At 42.0% G+C, this 21,840-nt stretch overlaps 1 protein-coding gene across 2 annotated transcripts in view; it reads right to left on the bottom strand.

Annotated features, from left to right (window-relative positions):
* The window catches only part of COLQ (collagen like tail subunit of asymmetric acetylcholinesterase), a 41,093-nt gene that overhangs the window by 6,358 nt on the left and 12,895 nt on the right, over nucleotides 1-21,840 (bottom strand). Inside the window, exons 3-15 of one of the 2 annotated variants that reach the window (XM_032108812.1) lie at nucleotides 20,518-20,613; nucleotides 17,568-17,612; nucleotides 16,768-16,794; nucleotides 15,335-15,406; nucleotides 12,910-12,972; nucleotides 11,965-11,991; nucleotides 11,292-11,336; nucleotides 10,530-10,565; nucleotides 9,540-9,620; nucleotides 6,240-6,336; nucleotides 4,357-4,496; nucleotides 1,479-1,598; nucleotides 762-882 (exon numbers count right to left, since the gene is read on the bottom strand). In XM_032108812.1, coding sequence (XP_031964703.1) covers nucleotides 762-882; nucleotides 1,479-1,598; nucleotides 4,357-4,496; nucleotides 6,240-6,336; nucleotides 9,540-9,620; nucleotides 10,530-10,565; nucleotides 11,292-11,336; nucleotides 11,965-11,991; nucleotides 12,910-12,972; nucleotides 15,335-15,406; nucleotides 16,768-16,794; nucleotides 17,568-17,612; nucleotides 20,518-20,613 — 970 coding nt within the window. The remainder of the gene's footprint in view (nucleotides 1-761; nucleotides 883-1,478; nucleotides 1,599-4,356; nucleotides 4,497-6,239; nucleotides 6,337-9,539; nucleotides 9,621-10,529; nucleotides 10,566-11,291; nucleotides 11,337-11,964; nucleotides 11,992-12,909; nucleotides 12,973-15,334; nucleotides 15,407-16,767; nucleotides 16,795-17,567; nucleotides 17,613-20,517; nucleotides 20,614-21,840) is intronic. The other variant, XM_032108823.1, reaches the window with a different exon arrangement.

Below are 21,840 nucleotides of genomic sequence, written 5' to 3'. Positions count from 1 at the left end.
GGAGTGATATATAAATGAAGAATTGCATCTTTCAGTGTTGGGTGACACTTCTGAAATGTGACGGAGCATCCCTTTGCTAGGAACAGCAGAGTACCAAACCTGCTGTGTGGAGATGGTATAGAGCTGTGCTCTGGGGAAGGATTCAAGCCATAAAAGTAACTGAGAGGGAGAAGTGAAGGTTGCCAGAGGTGCTTGAATGCTTGTATGCTCTTTGCCATCCAAAATCAGTAGACATGAATTAAATGTTGTATAAATCTAATAGTGAAGGTAGTGGGTCGACACCTATCCCTATTCGTTATCCCTAAGTGAATAACGAAATTCAAAGTGGTGTTTCTGGACTCAGGATCTATTTTACCATAAGAAACAGCCAGCATCAGTGTCTATCCCAAGGGCTGTGCTGCACTGCAAAGATGTGCTACAGCTTTTAGACAGAGAGCTGGTAGCCCCCAGGAAAGGTGTGTGAGTAAACCAGCTGCTGGATGTGGCCCCCAAAATGCAGTGGTTTGGCTCTGACTCAGCCAGTGAGCACTTCATGAGAAGTGCTGTTGTCACCTCTGCCCTGTGCTAGTGTGTGCCATCCACATACACGAAGGCCTCAGTTTTCACCCTGTGCCCCTTGTGCCTCCCTTTCCCTGTGCCTGCACTTGATCCACAAACCACACCAGCTCTCCTTGTGTGATTTAGACAGCAGTGTACCCTGTGGTACAACTAATGCACCTTCCCTGGTAGAAAGAAGCCACTCCTGCTGCACTGTAACTTACGTATACAGTCGTCAGTCACCACTGCATTGCCGTCATCGCACTCTTCCCCATCCTGCACGATCCCGTCTCCACAGGTACCCCCATCCTCCAAGCGGTAATCCATGGGATAGAAAGGGGTGAGCTGACCAAGAAAACACACAGTGGTTACTGAACCAGACCAGCAGCAGCCTGGCTAGCAAGCAGAGGTGAAGGGCTCTGGGGGGCAGATCCCACAACCAGGTTTTTATGTCTTGTTATTTGTTGGTCAGAGGGTTTATACAGAGTCTGATCCAAGGTTCAGCAGACACAAGAAGGATCCTGCTGCTAATTTCAGCAGGACTCAGCTCCTTGGAGCAAGAAGGAAATATGTGAGTTTGGTTTGAAGGGTTTTTGTTCTGCAGCTTTGTACCCTGGTGAGTTTTGCCTTATTTTGTATTAAATAAAAACTCTCTTTACTACCGTAATTCCCTGAGCTCTGCTCCAGTTTGCTCACAGTGGAACCTGGTTAACAGGGAGGTTAGCAAAACCTGCACCACTGCTGAGTTAATGCCTCAGTAGTTAAGACTCCTGTGAACAAAATTCAGAGAAATATGTACAATTGTGGCAGTGTTCAAAAACGAGCTTTCCCCCCATTTGCTTAATTGATTCTGTATGACACCTTAAGTACAGAAGTATGTTCTGTATTTCAAAATGAAACATACACTCACGAATTTTCTGAGACCACAGTCATATTTTCACCTGGACTGGCAGCCATCCAAAGGTATCCTTGAAATACAAAGATCTCTGATCTCTTCTAAAAGCTAAGGCATTTTTGGTGTTTAACTGGTCCAATTCTTCTTGATTATTCACCACAAATATCTGGGGCACAGAAAAAGAGGTGATTGGTAATTTTTTCAAGAAGCCTTTTGGAGTGTCACAGAATCTAGTTTCGCCATATGTATCTTCAAATAGGTAAATAATCACACAGAAAAATGGTTTAGTTGTCTTCAGAAACAGAGGTGAGAACCTGCACCCACGGAAAGAATGGTGTTTCATGAGCACCTAACTATGGCTCCAATGGCCCCTATTTTGAAATGCACATCCACAGATAAAAATCATACAAATACTGGTGCACAATCACTGCTGAGAAGAACTTTCTGGTGTTCAAATGGTTTGATGCTGAAACAAGTGCAAAATCCAAATAGGCATAAGTGCTTTTTGTGGATTGACTATAACTTTTTAGGCACGTTTGTGGCTACAAAATAAATAATGCATGGCTCAATACAACCTTCACTTAACTTTTACCACTTTGTGCTTTCTTTGGACTTAAATGGCACTAAAATGCACGTTTCTTTATATGCATACACTACGGTCTAAAGCCAAGTCTTCAATTACACTGAAAAAAAAATTTAGTTCAAATGGTAAAATTAGGACAAGCTGCTCTCTTACCCATTTTTTTATTGTCTTGATCAATGAAATTGGATGTAAGAGGCATTAGGAAATAATCTCTTCCTTCAGCATCTTAATCTATTTAATTTTTGCAAGATTCAAGCCATTTTTAAATTAAGAAAAAGCAAACAGAGTGCTTCTGAGCAAAATGGATTTAGAGCTGAGTCTGATTCTCACCAGCATAAACAGAATTGGCTCTTTTAAAAACAAGTTACCCTGAAATTTTTACATAGTAGAATATTCCCATAACCCTGGACAAAGGCCATTTTCATTAAGGAAGCATTGAATAAAAATGCCTTCAGCTTGACTGAAAGAAAGCAAGGGAACAGGATGCCAGTACAGAACTGATTCTGTAATTGTGTTCAGGAGCTCATGGCCCTGCCCCAGAGCTCCAATTTCTCTTGAAATCAATAGCAGAACTGTGCTGTCTCAACTGATATCAGCCTTTGAAATTACACAAGATTGAAAAAAGCGAATGAATCTAAGCCAGTGACAGAAAAACAGCACTTTGTTCCCCAGCCTCTGCCCTCCTCTGGCTGTGCTGGCACTGGAGGAGCAGCTGGGTGCAGTGGGTGATGGTGCTGAGGATGTGCTGCTCTGGCAAACCTCGGGGCCAGGGCAGAGAGCACCATCTCTGGATCTTTTCCATGTGCAGCTATAGAACCATGACAAGAGCTGACAAGTGGTCCAAGACAGGCTTCAAAGCTGCTACATGGGGATCTGAACAGAATAAACAACAGTGATGTTTAAGCTCCTGCTCTTTACACTTGAGGGAGTAAAACAAATGGGGCAGGCAGGAAAACAAGGACTGCTGCTCTGGAAGTGCTTCATTTCCAGAGCTAAGCCTTGCCTTTTTGCCATCCCACGTTCCTGGCAACAAAATGGCACTTGGGGGCTCCCAGGGACAGTGTATGGTATTTTAGATGCTTACACACTCATTGCTATCTTTTAAGATCGGGTATGAAACTGTGCCTGATGGAGAAGGAGGGTAATAAGACCTACACATTTTAGTGTGAGCCTTATACTTTTTCCTGTGAGTTCTCCAGGCTGCAAAGCACATGATGTCTTTTTGCATGCAGTGTGATGTGAAATGCACCTTTATTTCAGCACATTCATCTCTCACCAGTATGTTTTAAAAACAGCAGGAGCGTTTTTCCTAATGCAACACAGCTAGGGATGAGTGAGCAGCTGACACAGCTCACAAGACTTGCAACACACTTGTGCAAAAGGCTGAGCTCAATGACCCAGTTTAATGGGCAGTGTTGTGAGTGTGTCCCTTCCACACACTGTAACAGCTTTCTGACAGTGTGATAGATGGGGCTTTAACAAAGCTGATTGCTGCTTATTGACATTCAGAGACTGCCAGACACGGCTCCATTTCCACTTGCGTGAGTGGAGTGGCTGGGCTGTGCTGGCACACAGCAGCAAGGTAGCATCTGCATTGCTGACTAAGGGCTACAGTGTACAGAATAATAAGGCAGAGCCCAGCAGAAGGAAAAGTACATAAAAAGTAGTTACAAAGCCCAAAGAAATCAGTGATGAAAAGTTGCTAGGTCACATTTCACCAGTGCCTTGTCCTTTATTTTGTCCAATTTGCTCATAAAAATGCTTTCAAGGCTAGAGATGAGAATGAGCTATATCATGTGTACTATTAGCAATATAATGTGTCTGCAGACAGGAGCCCAGACACCTGATTCTCATGGTTTGTGGAAACTCCTGTTCGGTTCAAGGTTGAGGGTGTGTGCTTTGGGAGAAAGTTCTATTGTATATGTGAAATGCTTGACCACAATATTCAATTCTGAAATCACTGTCTTAAAAAAAACCAAGAAAGAGATGCTTACTTTACTGACCAATCTAAAATGCATTTTGATTTAATGAAATAAAAAGAACAAAAGATTATATATATACAGTAGTAGATGAAAGACAGCATCCTCAGGCTTGAAAAAGGTTTCCAAATACTTGCTGCCTTGCTGATGTTTTGAAACAGCTGCACTTCAGCACATCAATCACACAACTATCTATGAGACTGAACTTTTTTTCACCAGCTGGATCTCAGAGGTTTTGGGTACTAGAAATCACACATTGCCCATATATCTTCCTATTAAATAAAAAAATTAGTGAGTACCACATCTCTTGTAGTAAAAGCACTTAAGAACTGCTCACATCCCCTCCCAGAAAACCTGCTTACCGCGGGAACTTTTGGGTAGCTGTGTCCAAACACAGATTCCTCATATGATGGGTTACTCATATGTTGTGGGGTTCTGCAGAGACATCTCCCTGGAGGCCCTGGAAGTCCTCGTTCTCCCTTTGGTCCTATTGCAAATTGCCCTGGGAAGCAGAGTACCAGGTTGCCTGGTTACGAAGTTACTACACAACACACAAACACAGCCTTAGTGGGAAAAGTACAGGCCAGGTGGAGATATGCATTTACCCAAGTTTCCAGATAGGCACATCTCCCACCAAATCCGCTGGGAACTGAAGGGTTACCAGAAACACTAATTCAGGAGAAAGATGCCAGGTTTTTACCACAGTTGTATTGTTTCAGATCGCCTTTTGAATTTTTCTACCCGTTTGATAGAGGAAGAGAGAGACCATTTGCTTAGAATGAATGTCAGCCTGTTTGAAGCTACAGAAATTCAGGACAGGATGAACACACAGATCACTCTACAGCACCTATGCACCAAGTTTTGTGGAGTCAATCTCTGTATGCATCTACAACACACTGGACTTGTGCCTTTGTACAACCACTTGAGCAATGCTGTTTCACAGGTTTCTGTACAGCAAAACACAACTAAAAATACAGGAGGTTTTTTATGTTTTAATTAAACATTTAAAAAAATACTGCTTTTTGACTTTTAAAATTTGGCAAGGATGTGCTGCTCTGCAGATTTAGACAATGAGCCAGTATGTTCATTCTGCAAGCAGTGGAGTCGTTACAGAAATGTCTTTTAGGATCAGAATTCATATTCTAGAGGAAAATTATTAACAACCCTGACACACAAACTTTCTGTGGATGGAATAAAGCCTTTAAAAAGTAATCTCAAGGTCCTGGCTGCCTTCCCATCAGCATGGTGAAAATTCTGCCTTCTGAAAGCTTCCAGCTAATTTACTCAAGCAAATATGCTTCTTAACGGGAGGCATGACATATGTGAAAACTCTGAAGCTGTGTCCAGCTTCACAGATGTTCCATTTCCCCACCACCACAAGAAGAGACCTCCTGTCCACTGATGTAAGCAAGGGAAGAAAAAGGGAAAGCAAAATGGAAGGGGACATTGAAGAGATTGGCTGCAGTACAAACAGCTGTTGTACCTTTGAAGCAATAGTAAGGTTTTGCTTTTCTTTCCAGATACTTTAGTTTATATCCAGGGTGAGAAACCCTACCTGAGGCTTCACTGCCACTGTGCATTGTGGGTCATGTATTGTCCTTCATGTCCACGTTTGGACCCACAAGCTGACCAGGGTTCATGTGCATGCACAGCTCTGATGCTGTACAATTACCAGTTATTACAAGGTTTTCCTCATGATTTCTACAACACACACGATTTCAGTGAACATAGATCTCAAGCACTTAATTATATAGAGAGTTTTTCTCCACTGCTCTTTTTTCCCTGAGTCCTTTCACTTCCATTCTCTTCCCTTCTTTCCTTAATGCCACTGTAACTTGGATCTCATCTGTTTTTCTCTTGCAGAGCTGCACAAGGTGAGCATTTTCCAGGATACCTGGAAAAGCAGACCTTTGATGATGGAGATTACCTAGTCTCTCTGAGGCCACCAGATGGCTTTTCATTATCCCCATCTACAAAAATCCCTCAGGGACCACATAGGCTTTACTTTTGGTTTTATTTGAAACATAAAAAGCCATAAAGTAGGCTTTAAAGTAAGGTATAGAGTCCTTATAATGGACAAGGATGGCATAACCTGCCTCCAGGAGAAATCCTCTCCTTGCCATCAATGGAGAAGCAAACAAAGCCCTCCAGCACTTTGTGAAGAGGAGCCTATGTGTGCCTGATGAGTCAGGAGGGGCTGGGGAGCAGGGACACTCTTGGAGACATCACCTCATCTTCTGCTTACCTAATCCTGATGGTCCAGGGGGGCCTGGCTGGCCAACAGGACCAGGCTTACCAGGTGGGCCCATGACACCCGCTGGTCCAACATCTCCCTTGAGTCCCTAGAAAAGAAGTGACATCCATTTACTGACTAAACTATTAGTAACAAACAACCTCTTCCAGCCAACACTGGCTTCCCATTTAAGAAAGCCAAGAGATTTGCCAGAAGAAGCTCGCAGCACAAGCTTCATGGACACCACCTCAGGGAACAGGTGCTCTCCTCTCCTATGTGGAGACAGAAAGGCATGCCCAGGCAGGACTTCTGCTCCCAAATGGGAATGGTCACAGGGATCTGCCCTGTGAGGAGTCAGGAATCACCCTGCTCTGACTTCAGTCATTTGATAGCCTTTTTTTAAGGATGAGTTTTTAACCCTTGTAACTCTCTAGGAGTGAGTGCAGCTGAGAAAGAAAGGGGAAAATCACTGAGGAGTTGTCAAGGGCTTCCACAGTGACATTTCCCAGTCTTAGGGTGCAGCCTTTCAGAAGCACACTAATGACTTTGAAGCTCACACTATTTTCAGAAGTGCTTGAGGTGCCTGGATTCCTGTATCTTCTTGACTTTCACCATGGGTGTATCTATGTTAACACATCATCACAAACCAAGTGAGGGCTTGGCTTTACAAGTGCAGGTTAGTGTTTAGCAACAGCATGCTGACAAATGATGTCCCTCTGGCAGCCAAACAAGCAGTCAATGCCTCAAATTTACCTGTGGGAGAGGGGCTTGCACACAGTTACCATGCAATAGCTAATATTCTCTAAAATCAGCTCTAATTTGCCTCATGGGAGCTTGTTCATACAAGCATATCCTTAGGCATTTGGAAGTTTCAACGTAGAACTGTTTGACACCTTCTCATTTTTTGCTCCTGAATTTAATATGGTGACGCTTATTAAAAATAACTATATTTACCTTCCTGCTCATATACTCTCCAAGGCTTGGATTTCTCAGCTTTATATTTCAGAAGTGTATTACATAGCTTAAAGTTTAAGTATCCGACTTGATTTTTATGTAGCAGCACACATTATTTAGCATAATCAAAGTGATGTCTACTACGTAAGCTTTCTTTTAATGACAAAGGAGAATATTTCCTTGAAGATGCTGTAATTCCAGGTTAATGTGTATTCAAAGACATATGATGAATGGTTGCATGTCAAATTTAAGAGTAGCAAAGCATATATAGTAATACATGCTGAAATGATTGTTGTTATATAATATGTTACATCCCATGGATACGTTTGAATGTCACTTGCACCGTTTCAGCAGAGGAAGGCTGATTTTGCCATGGCCTATAAAGAATTAATTGAATATTTGCTTTGTTTAATCCTATTAGGTAAGTTCTGAGCCATAAAAACATTCCAGGATTTATGTGAATGTCAGTGATGCTGATCTCTAATTACTTCTTGCATTACGCAACCCAGAACTAGCAGACCAGGATTTTGTAACCCCAAAGAAGACTGTGGGAAATCTCTTTCCCCCACACAGCAGCAATTTGACAGAGGCAAGGTGGTGCCAGTCGGACGTGTACTGACTGAAAACAAGCTGGTTTTTGTGTCCCCTGCTTTGGAGGAACGATTGCTTAATGCTCTCCTGCTTAGCACTGACGGATTAAATAATAATAGCAAGGGTTGATGTTCAGTATTTCTGCCTTGTTTATTTTTCACATGTGCCCACGCCATTTGGAGAAGCTTTTCCCATTGACAATATTTATATTCATGTTCTTTCTTTCAAAGTAGCATTATCTAAAGCCCTAAGTCATTCCTCCTTCTCAAGACTGAAACCCTAAACTTGGGTTTGCTTAGGGTCAGCTCCCAAGTTATAAAGCTTTGGGTGTTATATCTCAGTTAGCAGCTGTGGGACTGTGACTTGTGACTCCCTCCTCCTGGCTACCTTTTAGGAAGAGCCTGCCCCAGAGGCAGGGAGAGTCGAAGAAGTCAGTGAGCTAATCAAGACGTATCTCAAAATGGAAGTGGAAGTGACACCTGCTTAATTTAGCTGCTTTTATCTAGGCATGTCAGCTGGACCAAGAGACAGGAAATGGCCCCATGCTGGTGGAAACTATCCTCTCAGCTGAACAAACAGCCAGATAGGTACAGTACTTAAAGGTGGCAGCCAGACCCACAGCCTTAAAATGCCACTCCCCAGTTTTTTCAAAGGATTAGAAAAGAAGAAAGGAAATACCAAGTTCACCAGTTACAGAGAGGGAATGATGAATCAATGCTAAGATTGCTTTCAGGGCACCAGAAAGGGGTTTGTGTACTGAGCCTTGGGACTGGAAACACCGATTTAGGGCCAGACTATAGGTCTTTTAGTCGTATCGATTGTTGCCTTAATTTATGACACACTTATGTCACCACTTTTTTATTAAGCCACTGTGTAAGGTGACAACATGTCTAAGGTTGTGCACAGAAGGAGTGCACAGCGTTCAAGCTGCTCTGCAGGCGCTGCGTGTTCTCTTGCCTTATGCTGTGGAAAGATATTCCACAGCACGCAGGCAGGATGGATGAGCAGAGTTCACAAAAAAAATAAAGCAAAACCCCTCAAAACCAGCAAAGAGCACACACCAGCTTTTAAAACCGGACAAATCTAGGACAAAAAAACCTTCTTGTTGGTCATCAAGCAGACTTACATTGCACATACCTTCCTTACTTTCCTACCTATTATTTCCTCCCTAACACCCACCCTTTTTTTCCCCACCCTGGCTATTTTATCACTTCAGATATTACCTGTTCTAATCAGAGCAACAGTGAAGCAGGGATGTGCCTCTCCTTGCCATGCCGGGCATAACAAGACTGCAAATAAAATACTTCCAGCTAAGCCCTTACCACTGAAATGCTATAGTGGTGGAGTCAGTATCCAATTTACACACAATTCCTAGTCCTTACAATTCATCTGAATGTCTGAAAATATAGCTCTGCTAGCATAGTTTTGAGCTCTCTAGCCATCAGGTGTGGCTGGGAGCGTAGCTCTATGTTGCTTAGGATTCAAAGGAAGCCTTCAAGGTCTGCTCAAATTGTATTAAATGAGCTCATTACCAATCCAGGATAAATACATCTTTTCCCACGCTGCATGGGCAGGGAGCTGAATGCTGCAGACAAGACTCCAGCCCTAAAGCTGAGGCTTTAACTCCTGTGTAGCTTGTGCATGCCTGTGAGGTGTTCCAGGAATTCTGTCCACTCCCTGTGCGATACAGTGCAGGGTACAAGAGCTTAGACCACACAATCACACAGATGCCATGAGTCACAGGAAGAGGAAACACTGTGGTCCTACTTGTTTGCCTCGTTTTCCAGGTCTTCCTATAGGTCCTCTGTATCCTGGTACTCCAGACTGTCCCTTCGGGCCCATCTCTCCCTTGGTGGTTGCAGAGGGAAGGAAGCAGGAGGTGAGTACATGGTTATGCCTCATCCAAGACAACAGATGCACATTGCTTTCATTCACATGATTCCTCTAGATAATTCTGGCACCGTTTCTTTCTTAGAAATCCAAAATTATTATAAAAATATTTTAAAACAAACAAAAAAAACCACCTCACACCATTTACCCACATACCCCTGAAAAATCCTTTCTTAAGGCAGAGGCCAAATGAGATCAGAAACCTGATTAGAGACTTGGAGGGGTCAAGGCTTGAAAAACTCTCTGACCCCTTGGCAATACCTTGCTTTGCTGTTAAGATGCATGTGTGATAAAAATGCTTAGGGAAAGGAAGGTGAATTCACTCATCTTCTAATCTCTTTAGGAGCAACTATTATTTCCTTTTCCTAATTTCAGAGATATGATTTGATTATGTCATGAAATTATCCACCTTTAGGTTTTCCATAAGCCAACATCTGAATCTTGATTGATTTTCAAGTACAGAATAATGATAACATAAAACTGGTCATAGTTACCACTGCTATTTACAGTAGTGCTATTTTGTTTCAGAGTATCAAGAAGGAAATATTTATTAGTTTCAAGTGAATAAAACCCAAGCAATTAGGGCAGTTACAAATCTATAAACAAGAGTTTGGATATGTTAAGCAGGAGGAAGATTATGACTAAACAAACAATCTGGGGGAAAAAGAGAAACAATGGCAAAGAGTTAAATCTGAGAGTTTTCTCCTAAACTAAAAAGTCTAAAGAATTTGATCAAGTCCAGGCAGTGCTGGTCATTGAGTCAAGCAAGACCCTCAGTGTCTTACACTTTCCAGGAAGGCCCTGAATCCACTCATTGACCCTGTCTCAGCATTTAACACAACTCCCCAACACATCATGCCCACTTACTTTTTGTCCCAGCATTCCAGGGAAGCCAATTTCTCCCTACAAAGTCAAAGGAGAAAAATAATCAGAAAATGTATAGTGATCTTTGACAAAGCAGCACCTTCCTTGGAAGGAAAAGAACAAGTGCCACGTGTGGATATTGGTTAAAAACTGACTCAGCACTGCAGGTAATGCAGTAGGTGGAGATTTATAAGCAAAATTTTACTATAAAGCTCCTTGTATGGTACCATTACTCCTCTGTCTGATCTTCTGCTGCCAGCTTCTGTTTCTCTGGAAAAACCATCCTGATTGTGCTCTTGTCTGCAGGCAGCTCTGCTACCTGGACAGCTCCCAAACCCTACCTCTGGGAAAGCCATTTCTCCATTTGCACCTAAAGCAGTTTACTTTTCATTTCTTAGGTGAAAGAACCCCCAAGCCATGAACCTCTCCCCCTCTACCCCTCCTGGTATTATCATACCACCAGCTGAAAGCATTTTGGGAAGCTGCCGTGGTTCTGGACTGCACAGCCCAGGAGGGGCTGGGGTGACCTCCAGGAAAATCCTTCTCTGACCCATCAGTCCCCCTAAGCACTGGGCTGGGGGCACATGGACATGGAGCTGCCCCATGACCCTCACATCAGATGGGACCACTGCTTTCCCTCACCACTCTTGCCCTCTCTGGAAGATGCTTCCAGGCTCCTTTCCTCTATGACCCTACTGTTTTTCTCTGTCAGAAGTACATTTCTCCTCAGATGCACATTCACAGCCATTTGGAAAAGAAAATTACCTGGTCTCCTTTGACTCCTTTGTCACCTCTGTCACCTCTGGATCCCTGAAGAGAGATAACAGGGGAACAACAGCCTAATAACTACCATTTCATGAAGAAGCAAAAAATATTTCTCCTACACAGTGCATTACTGAAGTCAATAGAGTACAGTAATATCTTCAGAGTGAGGTATATGGTTCATTATTGATATGATAACAGAACTGAGGGTAAGGACTGTATGAAAAGGGACTCATTCTCCTCAGACAATTACTTTAAATACATGCTTTCCTGGACATAATACTTTAAAATTTGATATTTTTTTCCCAGTTGGCTTCTTTCTCCAGTTCAGGTCCCACTGTAAAGTCTTAGAGTACAAACTGTCTCAGTGCCAAAGTGTGTATCACCTAACTAAACCAGACCAACAACTAAGGATTATTTAACCCATGCTGCAGATGGGGAACCTGGAGTGAGTTTCACTGTAGCAACTTGTTCATGAGTCTAGAGGATGTAAAACTCACTTCTTCAGCACCCCAGCCCAAGCCACAAGACTATGCTCCCTCTCAATACTTGTTTTCATTTCTCAGTGGGACCCTTAGATTTCATCAAAGTTCAATCTCGTTCCTACAGATACTTTTGTTTTTAACATAAGTGTTTCCAAATGTTAAATTATACATTATTCTGTTGTCACACTGACCTTTTCTCCTCTAGTTCCAGGAAAACCCTAAAGGGAATGATAGATATTTTAATGCTTCTCGCTTTCAAGATCACCCAAGAAGCCGGACTTTCAAACTTTGAAGTGAAGAAAAAGAACGAAGCACAAATAATTAATTGCATCAACATGTAAATGCAAATGAATATTTACAGCTCCTAAAATTGCACCAAAACAGAACTGTGAAATATGAATTAAAGGCAAGACAATTCAGCCCAAAAGCCATTATGAAAAAGCCAGGTAAAGCCAGAAGCTTTGATAAAGCTTTGAAACTGAAACAAGTGAAATAAAATGTAACTGAGAGTAAATAAAGCATTAGATGCCACAATTAATAATATAAAATAATTTTAACAATAATCTTCCTCCTCTGTTTAGTTTGTTTGTTTGTTGTTTTTTCCCCCACTGAACATACTTAAGTTATACTTAAGTAATCTAGTGTGATCATTGATATAAAACTGAGTTTCTGTTAAAGAAACATAGAATAAACAAAGGTATTCAGTTCTTCTTTCCAGTCCTTTACTTGAATAAGCTGATTACATAATTTATTTCAACTGTCAGTACATATGTGTAGTTCTAGTAGGGGACCAAAATTATCTCCACAGACTTATGAGGCGAGTGGAAAACATTGCAGACGTGATTTAACGCTGCAGGTATGCTTAAGAACTCCATTTTTCTAGTGGGATTCAATTATATCTGAGCTTGCTTTTAAAATAAATTACAATAATTTATACCAAAGCATTTTTATGAAAAGCTAAAAACACAGCCAAGCCCAACCAGACAGCATAACCTTGCTTGATATAGAACATATTTTTTAGCTGTATTAGAAAAGATAAATCTTGATAAATGCTTTCAAGAAAATTTGTGAGGGAAGCAGCTGTCAGCAGAGCATTAGAAACCAATGTCTGAAAATGCAGTGTTTGGTTAACAAACCTTGGAGCCCATTGGTCCTCTTGTACCTGGCAATCCCATCACACCCAACTCTCCCTTTTCACCCTAAAGGGGTCAATAAAGAGAGTTATTGAATGTGACTCTGATGAGGTCCTATTTGAATGTCTGACATTTCAGTGGTTCAGGTTTTATGTCAAATAGTTAAACCTGACCTTGGTGTAGCATTGTAGACCAGGGTCTATACTGCAGTTGGATCCTGCCTGAGCCCTCACATGTTATCTTACTCTTCTGTTTGCGCTTTCTTGTGTGGGTAATTTTTGCTTCAGTTTTCCCAGATGTTATTAAAGGACATGCAAGCAAACCACCATCAGCAGTGCATCCTTTTCTGCATGAAGGTGCATTGCCTCTACCCAGCATCACCTCCACTGAGCTGCAGAAAAGAAAGGCATTTTGCTGCATGCCTTGTGGCTTGTGGAGGCATAGTGACTGCTTTTATTGTAGTTCCAAGACACCATGTGCTGAACAGTCATTTGGAGCCAGTAAATCATGAAAAATCTTTACAACCACTTCTCTGGCTGCTGTCAGCTAATTATATCTAGTGTGAAATACAGAGTAGACCCCCAGACATGCAGCAGTGCTACCAGAAGAACACATTTGGCTCTTACTCTCCTTTGGCTTTCACTGTCCAAGAAACAGAGAGGATTTTCCCATTGGCTGCTGCCCCTGCAGAAGTTCAGACAAGACTTGAAGGAATGAAGTAGGAGAAATATGGACTGAGTAAGGCTGTGTCAAAGTAAGAGAAGACAACAAAACCCAGCCAAAGAAATAGCAAATATCCACAGAGGTGGACATGAGTTAAAAAATCCAAACAGCAGCTTACTGGAGATTTACAGCAAGACAGGGATGCAGCAAATATTTATGGTGAAGAGGAGAATTAGAAGTTTGAGAAGATCAGAGATGGGGAGAAAAGAAAGAAAGACACAACCAACTGAAGTGACCACAGAGATCTTCTGCACTGTATTCAACTGGAGCCTTTGCTGACTGGCAGGAAAATGAAATTTATAAAGACCAGAAGAAATGAAACTGTGAACCTACCTAAAGAACAGAGGGGACCAGTATTAGAAGAGACAATAAAAGCAGAAGAATCATAATCAAACAGCAAGTAGGACTTGCAGTGAAAGTATAGGAAAGAGTATTACTACTGAATATGAGGGATGCTTCCAGGAGTGTGATGAAAAAGCATAGTAGTAGATAGTGGAGTTTAAATCAAAATTAGGAAGACTACATAAAAAAACCTAAACTGTTTATAAGGAAAAGACCAAGTGAATGAGTTTTCTGTCTGCTTTGCTCTCTTCCTTCACTAAGACTATGAGGGAAGGGGTTCACTGAACTTTGCCCTCACTGCTGCTGCTGTGGTAAATCATAGCACACAATGCATTTGTGGGGAGAACCATTTCCCATCTCAGTTCAAAGTGAACATCGATTTCTTGTAAGTGCATACTTTCTTGTTGCTTGCCTACATTCCCACATACTAGAAGATATTCTTCATCTGACGTGTCTGTGAACATCTTGAAAGTCTGATTCCCAGATGTGGCTTGAATTCACAAGTCACCTACTACTACTCTTTCAGTATCAAGAGCTACAGCATCACATCCTCTGAGGTGGGGGCATCAACCTTCATAGAGCAAACAGAGAGTCAAAGAGTTACCAGAAAAAGCAGTTTCAAACTAGGCATTTTGTGCAGTCCTTTAGTCTAATGCATCCTAGTTTGAAGAAAAGCAAGTTATCTCAAAAGTTCCAGTAGAACCTCCATAAACCACAGCTCCTATGAAGAGCTCATATCTTTTTCATAAGCCAGTACTCACTAAAGGACTGTCCTGAAGACTTTTTTGTAACAAATGCAGGTGAAGCAGTCACTTTGCAGTAGCAAAGAATGTCATTTCTTCTGCTGTTGGTTAATAAAAATAACAGGAATTAATATTTGTTTGTATGGGAATGAACGTCAAAGATATGATCAGCCATTCTCATGGTTTGTAATCTCTTTCCCCTGATACCAGCCTGGTATTTTCCCTCTGATCACACGAGCTCACAGTACACCTTCAGGCACATGGATCCTCATAAACAATAGTCATAATGATGGCAATCAGTTTAGAAACACTGATCCGTGTGATTGTGAGACACCGGGGGCTATCAGTGAGCCTTCATTGTATTAATTTTCAATTTCCCTTTGACATGTTTAATCCACATAAGAAGTGCTACAGGGGCTGGGCTGGAGGCAGAGTAACCTAACCTTAGACTGGACAGGCCTTTGCAGAGCAGTGTAAGAGAGGGGACAAGCACAGAGTGTCCTTGCACTGCTGCAGCTTCCCAGCCTCCTGCAAGTTAGCTGTTCAGAGATTTCCCAAGACAACTCTTCTGTTCAAACTGTGATGCTGAACAGTTTGTTCCATGTGAATTTTAGTCTTACCTTCGGTCCCACAGGTCCAGGCCATCCTACTGGTCCTGGCATCCCAGGGACGCCCGGGGGACCTGGTCTACCCTTGAACGGAAAACATTGATTACAATGGTTCATGTAACACCATTCCTACACAGGTCACTACTGCAGACAGGGGATAAAAAGACCTTTGTGTACTTATATCCATACAAATCCAATTTATGTTGAGAGCGGAACGAAATCTTTAAGAAGCTATTCCTATTACTATGGTCCTTATTCTGAACATTCCTATACTGCTAGCTGTAATTGCTCTTTATTAACTACTATATGATAGCAATAACTACGTATGTACATACAGTCATTTATCTGCTTTAATTGCTGCCTGTAAATCACTCTTTGAATATCTCCTAAAGTGCTGCAGATTAATGCTATTCCACTGCATTACACTGCTAGACAATATGATCTCAGAAATGTCATCATGACATTCAGGGTCACAAGTGAACTCTCACGGGCCAGACAGCTTTTAACAAGAGTTGCACAGTTTTATTTCCAACATGAGCAACTTTTCTTTGAGAACCTACTTGTTCTTGTCAGAAGAGTAAGTGTTGATGTACTGTGTTTAAAGTTTAGCACTTCCTTGTAGGTTGGTGGGTTACTCTCTTGAAGGCATTACTGTTTTGAACCCTTGAATTTATATTAATATTTTTGTTTACTGTAGCGCATTTGAAAATAGATTAAAGAAAATTACCTCTTCTGTTTATGTGTTTTACATTTATTTGAATTACTGATTGGTAGCTGGTGTCAAAATCCTTGGTATATTATTAGAAAGGTGTCAAAATCCTTGGTGTATTATTAGAAGGGTACTTCTTTTCCTAGTTAGTGACCACCCCCTGCATATCTCTGATTTCATCCTGCATTTCTGTCTTCTTTAAAGTTAATTACATTAAATGGATGTACTTAGTGACTGAGATAACGTATTCTGTTTCATCACATGTAGGAGCACATATTTTTGACAATGTATCATGGCTCATATGTCCCCAAGCATAGGATTGTAGTCAGCATATTGCATTGGTGCCAGAGCTCCGGAAGGGTAATCATTAATAGTTTTTCCTCCTTCAGGGGTATCTGGCTGAGTCTTGGTTAGACTTTGGAGGAGTAAATTTTGGAGTGATTTTGCTTTTACACCTTTTATGATAGCTCATATAACCTGCTTCTCCTGTCCACACAGACAGTTCAGGTAATGTCCCACTCTTTGGCTTGTCTCCATGCTTTTACTCAGGGAATTTGTCAAATTCAAACCAGCTGGGGCAGCTCTCCAGCCAAACCTCCCTACCATCCACCCTGGGTAGCAGTGAGAGAAGCACTAACAGGTTAAACTTCCACATTAGCTAATTTTTATTGAACAGTTCCCTGCACCCCTCCCTGGCAGCTGCTATTAAATATTGGATGGATTTCTTTGTTCATACCTTTCTTCCAGGCCTGCCAATCTCCCCCTGTCAGAGAAAGGAATATGTCAGTCTTGTAGACACCACAGGAAGCACAAGGGCTCCTAAGTCAATGCATCAATGCATTTCTATTAAAAAACAAACAAACAAACAAGCAAATCCATAACCCCATCCCCAAGAAAACAAATAAATACCACCAAACAAAACACTGTGAATCTCTTCACAGTGCTCAAGACTTCGGTTACAGAGGTAAAATGAGAAGAATTTCTGTATCAGAACTCCTTGGTCTTTCCTGTGTTCCCAGCCCTAAACCTACAGTCAACATCTTGTATAGCACAGCACGTAATTACGTGCTCAGCTTCAGGTATAAGATTCTTTAGGCATCATTATGGATCAAATCTTTGCACTTCTGAAATATAACTTAACAAATAGGCCAGCTTTAATACCTGAGCTGTCCCATACAATTCACACTGCATGGGAGAACTCTGCTCCTCAAGTCGTCCCAGAGGGACAGGGAGCTCAAAGGCCTTTGGGTCAGTAGGAATGCTGACTTTTGCACCCGACATGTTTTCTCAAAGCATACCCTAAACAGAGGTCACGGCCATGAGAAGCCATAATAAATATTTCAAGACTGAAAATGAACACTGAAAGACTAAGTTCTAAATTATAGCTTCAAGCCAATTCATAGCTTTACATTCGAATTAAAGAAAAACTCTCCATTCATAAGGCTCACTATTCACTAAAGAGACAAAAAATGAACACCCTCCCCTGCTTCTTTGCTCCTCAAAACCACATCAAACTCCATGACAACAGACACTTACTTTCTCTCCTTTTGGTCCCATTATACCAGGAATTCCTTGTGGACCCTAAGGACAAAAACGAATGCTATTATTAAACTGCGTTAGTGAGGTGCTTGTCTTCCTTCAGTCCTTGACCCTGTGTGTGTCTCCTGGGACCAGTGAACCCATAGGTTTGAGGTGTTGGGTGTTGTGTTTGAATGTGGCCTCCAAACACCAGGTCTGTGCCACTGCTGAATGGCAGGATGGAGAGTTCGACTGACATGGGAAGGGCAGGGGAATCTCATGAATGAGGAGAACCTGCAAGAAAAACAAGCCTGTGGCGAATGAAAGATGAGAAGTTATCAGAGTCCTGAAGAATTAGCAACCAGGACATGGAGACACCACATCAGCTGGCAAAAGAGGTCAGCCAAAGGGGTGGTAAGGGAAGTAGCATGGAACATGTGGGATGGGCTCTGCAGGATGGGATGGACCTGGAAGATTGCCACCACTTCTGAATTCTTAAGGTATTTCTCTCTGTCATACAAGGCTGATTCTCCTTTCAGGAGACTTCTTAATCCAGGGAGACCTTGAACACCATCTCAGAAAAAAAAAATCCAGAAAAACAGTTTCGTTTCTAAAATGCTTTGGTTCACAGATCACCTTTTATTTTTGAACGATTGATGAAAAAAAAATCCCATGAACCTGCATCAGAGAAGTATTAGATTCACTGTAAAAATCACTCACTCCAGGTTTGGATCTCGGCTGTCTTAGACTGCCCAAAATGTGATCAAATTGTACATTAATAGGAGCAAAATGTACCTTCAAACACAAATTACTCCAACTATTTTAGTCAGTAGAGTTATTTTAGGTTTTTGGTAGTAAAAATCAATGTATCCTATTAGAGTTAGAACCAAATTTTACCTTATTTATTTCATTTTACCTTAGGATACACATGGGAGGAACTACACTCTAAGTTATACCATTACAAATCTAATTCTCCTTCTTATGAAAATTTATTAAAATTCAGCTATGAGTCAACAGTCTGAGCTTTTGAAACTCCTCTAAAAGCCATGCAACCTACAGAAGAATTCAGAAGTAATTACTAGATGTCTCTTTGTAATGGTAGTATTTCATTGCAGGTGGCCATTGTTACAAAAGTATTTCCCAGAAGACCACTGGCTCTAATGTTGTCCCTGTACAAGACACAGTCCTGTAACTTATAATTAAAAATTCCAAAGCCATGTTATACCCATCCTACTGTCTGCTGTTATGATAAAACCTGCCAGCCTGCTCTATTTAAAAATGTTCTTGGAGGGATCATAGGTCATTTGATTGCAAGATTAATATTATTTATAGCAATGGACTTTGTAGAACAATAGAATTAACATTACTTTCTTGCAATTGAAGTCAGAGAAACTATCAAGAGGATTTTTTTTTTTAAAGAGAGTCTAGAAAAGACTGAAATAACAAGTGCTTTTCTCATATGTACAGCAACTCTGGACCATGGCCAATCACACTGAAGGGCTGTTTCATAATGCAGAGAAGACTTTCCTCAAGACAGAAATAGGCAAACACTTCCCATCACTTCTGACCACACTTCTCCACTCTCATGAACTAAATGAATCTTCCTCATCCTGCATCTCAGCAAAGACAAAATGGCAGAACAATAAAGAGGAAGTTCATGGAGAGTTGGAACGACATGATCTCTAAAGTCTCTTCCAACCCAAACCATTCTATGATTCTATAAAACAAAGTCTTTGGGGCTTTCACCTTGCAACTTCTAGACTCTGCAATTACCTTCTGAAGTACTGACTTATAAATAATTAAAGCTATGCTTTTTGCCACATAACTGAGCCTTTGCCTTGATGCGGTGCCCATACATTTAAGTGCTGTTTGGGCGCTTGTTACCTTCTCAGGCTGCCAAAGCCTCAGTCACAGCTTTGCTCAGCACAGGCCCTGTGCCATGGCTGCTATTGGCTGTATGGCAATAAACTGGCACCAAGGGGCCTTGAGGAAGATCATTGTCCCAAAGCACCAGGCACAGCACATAGATTGGGACTGTCTGAGACCCAGGACAAACTGGAAGCACCTCTCCATGAAAACTCTCATTTTTCCTTGGAGAGAACTGGAATGGAAAGGCAAATGGGTGATCTTCTCCACAATATGGAGATATTCATAAAAATCTTCCCTCTAGAGGTGGTTCATTTCCACAGAAGATGCAGGCCAGGTTGGATGGGGCTCTGAGCAACCCGGTCTAGTTGAAGATTTCTCTGTTCATTGTAATGGGATTGTACTAGCTGACCTTTAAAGATCCCTTCCAACTCAAACCATTATGTGATTCTAAGACTTCTGACCTTCCTCTGAAGATTTCGGAAAGAATAAATTGTAAAAAATGAGGTGCGAGGTCAAAAAGACTGGTCCAAGGCTATCCAGCAAGTCAGAGGCAGAGGTGCTGCAGGTCAAGTTACGAGACCTTGCACCTCCTGAATCCTATCCCACTGCCCACCTTGTCCCTGATTTTGCTGTAGATGTTTGCTAACATCTACAGCCTCTCCTTGTCCCTGATTTTACTGCAGATGTTTGCCTTCTCCGAGATGTACTCCACTAACATTCCAGTCCATTGTGTCTCTTCTGCATCCACTCCACAGGCTCTTGTCCTCACAAAAAAGAACAGAGTCCAAAGCAAAGAAAAAACTGACAAAGACCCTCTGAAAGAAGTGATGACACCTCCAGGATTTTTGATGGGTGCTACCCTCTGTAAACTGCACAAAAATGAAGGTTGAACTTGAAACAGAATGGAGTATGCAAGGCAGGAATGAGAACACAAGGTAAAAAGACTACATTATATGCAAAGTCCTATCAAAATGAAATTAAGCCAGAGCTTGGCATGCTTACTGAGTGGTAAAAAGCATTTCCACATGTTTCACAGCTTTGTAAGGACTTTGGAGCAAGTGAGAGAACAATGTGGTTTAATCACATATGCATCACTCACCTGGGGGCCAGGAGGCCCTGCAGAACAGTGAGGTTCAGGCAGAGAGGAAGCCTGTATTGTCTGGAGCTCATGACACAGCTCTTCCACATCCAGCTTCTATGAAACATCAAACATATGAGTGAACATGCAGGCACACGTAGCCTGTTGGAGAAATGCATAAAAATCCAGCCACCACACACTACAGCCTAAAAGAGTTTATTTCCTCCCTTTGGGAGAAGCCTGGGGTTTGTCACAAGGTTATCCTCATGGATGTTTGAACACTAGCACTTCAGCATAGCCTCCTGCCCCATGCTTCCTCTTCCTCCTCCTCTTCCTCTTCCTCCTCCTCTTCCTCCTCCTCCTCCTCCTCACACAGAGGTACATCGCAGCCAGGCTGCCCCTCTGAGCCACCGTGAGACCCTGGCCTATTCTTAGACCTGACCCTTCCCCCTCTATCCCACTTTGCCAGCAGCAGCTCCTCTCCAAGAATAGCATCCTTGCTCTAATAATAGAGACTTCACTCAGGGAGGGCACAGGCAGCATGAACTTCGCTCCAGAAGACACTAACTCAGAGGCTTTCATTCACTGCAGATCAGAGCCAGTGCCTTAAATGATTATGAATATCTGATCTTTTGACTTCAAAATTAACCTTTCATGAGTAAAATGCCTTTTTTATGCCCTGTGACAAAAGTGATCTCCCCCAGAAATGCAGATGAACACTGAGCCAGAAACACCGGACTAAAACAACTGATCTTCAGCTTCCCAGTGAAAGGCCATTTTCCAGTAAGGCTCTGACTACAGGCTCCAAAGAACAAACTGCTCATAGTTTAATTCACATGGCTCCCACTCTGCTCATAACTGCTTATTTACGTATCATGTTTTTATGGAGAGATGGTGTGAAGGGTGATTTTAGGCTCAGGTTACTCTGAGATGCTTGCAGGAATCTCAGGGACCCTGGTCCCAATGTCATCCTCACTGAAGGAGTACACCACATTCCTAAAGAGATCTTGTCTTTGGATGTCCTTTTTGTGGAAATCAAGGCACAGGCAGGAGAGGTGATGAGGAAGGCAAAGGCAAGTAAATTTTGGTCTGGAGAGAACAGCACCCTGAGTTCAACCCTGATCTCTCAGAAGGCATATGTGTATGGACATGTATCACACAGAGCAGGTCTGTGCAAGGGTGGGTGAGTGAAAACTGCACACCAGCACCTCAAACACGTGTGTGTCTCTGCAAAATGAATAGATTCCACGGGAGGATTTCAGTACCTTCATTTCACCTACTAGGTAAAGCAAATGTGATACAAAACAGGACATACACATCATGAACACCCTGAAATCACTGTGC

This window comes from Corvus moneduloides, chromosome 1 (assembly GCF_009650955.1).
Source record: "Corvus moneduloides isolate bCorMon1 chromosome 1, bCorMon1.pri, whole genome shotgun sequence".
Lineage (NCBI taxonomy): Eukaryota > Metazoa > Chordata > Aves > Passeriformes > Corvidae > Corvus > Corvus moneduloides.
This window is presented reverse-complemented; position numbering and strand designations above follow the sequence as displayed.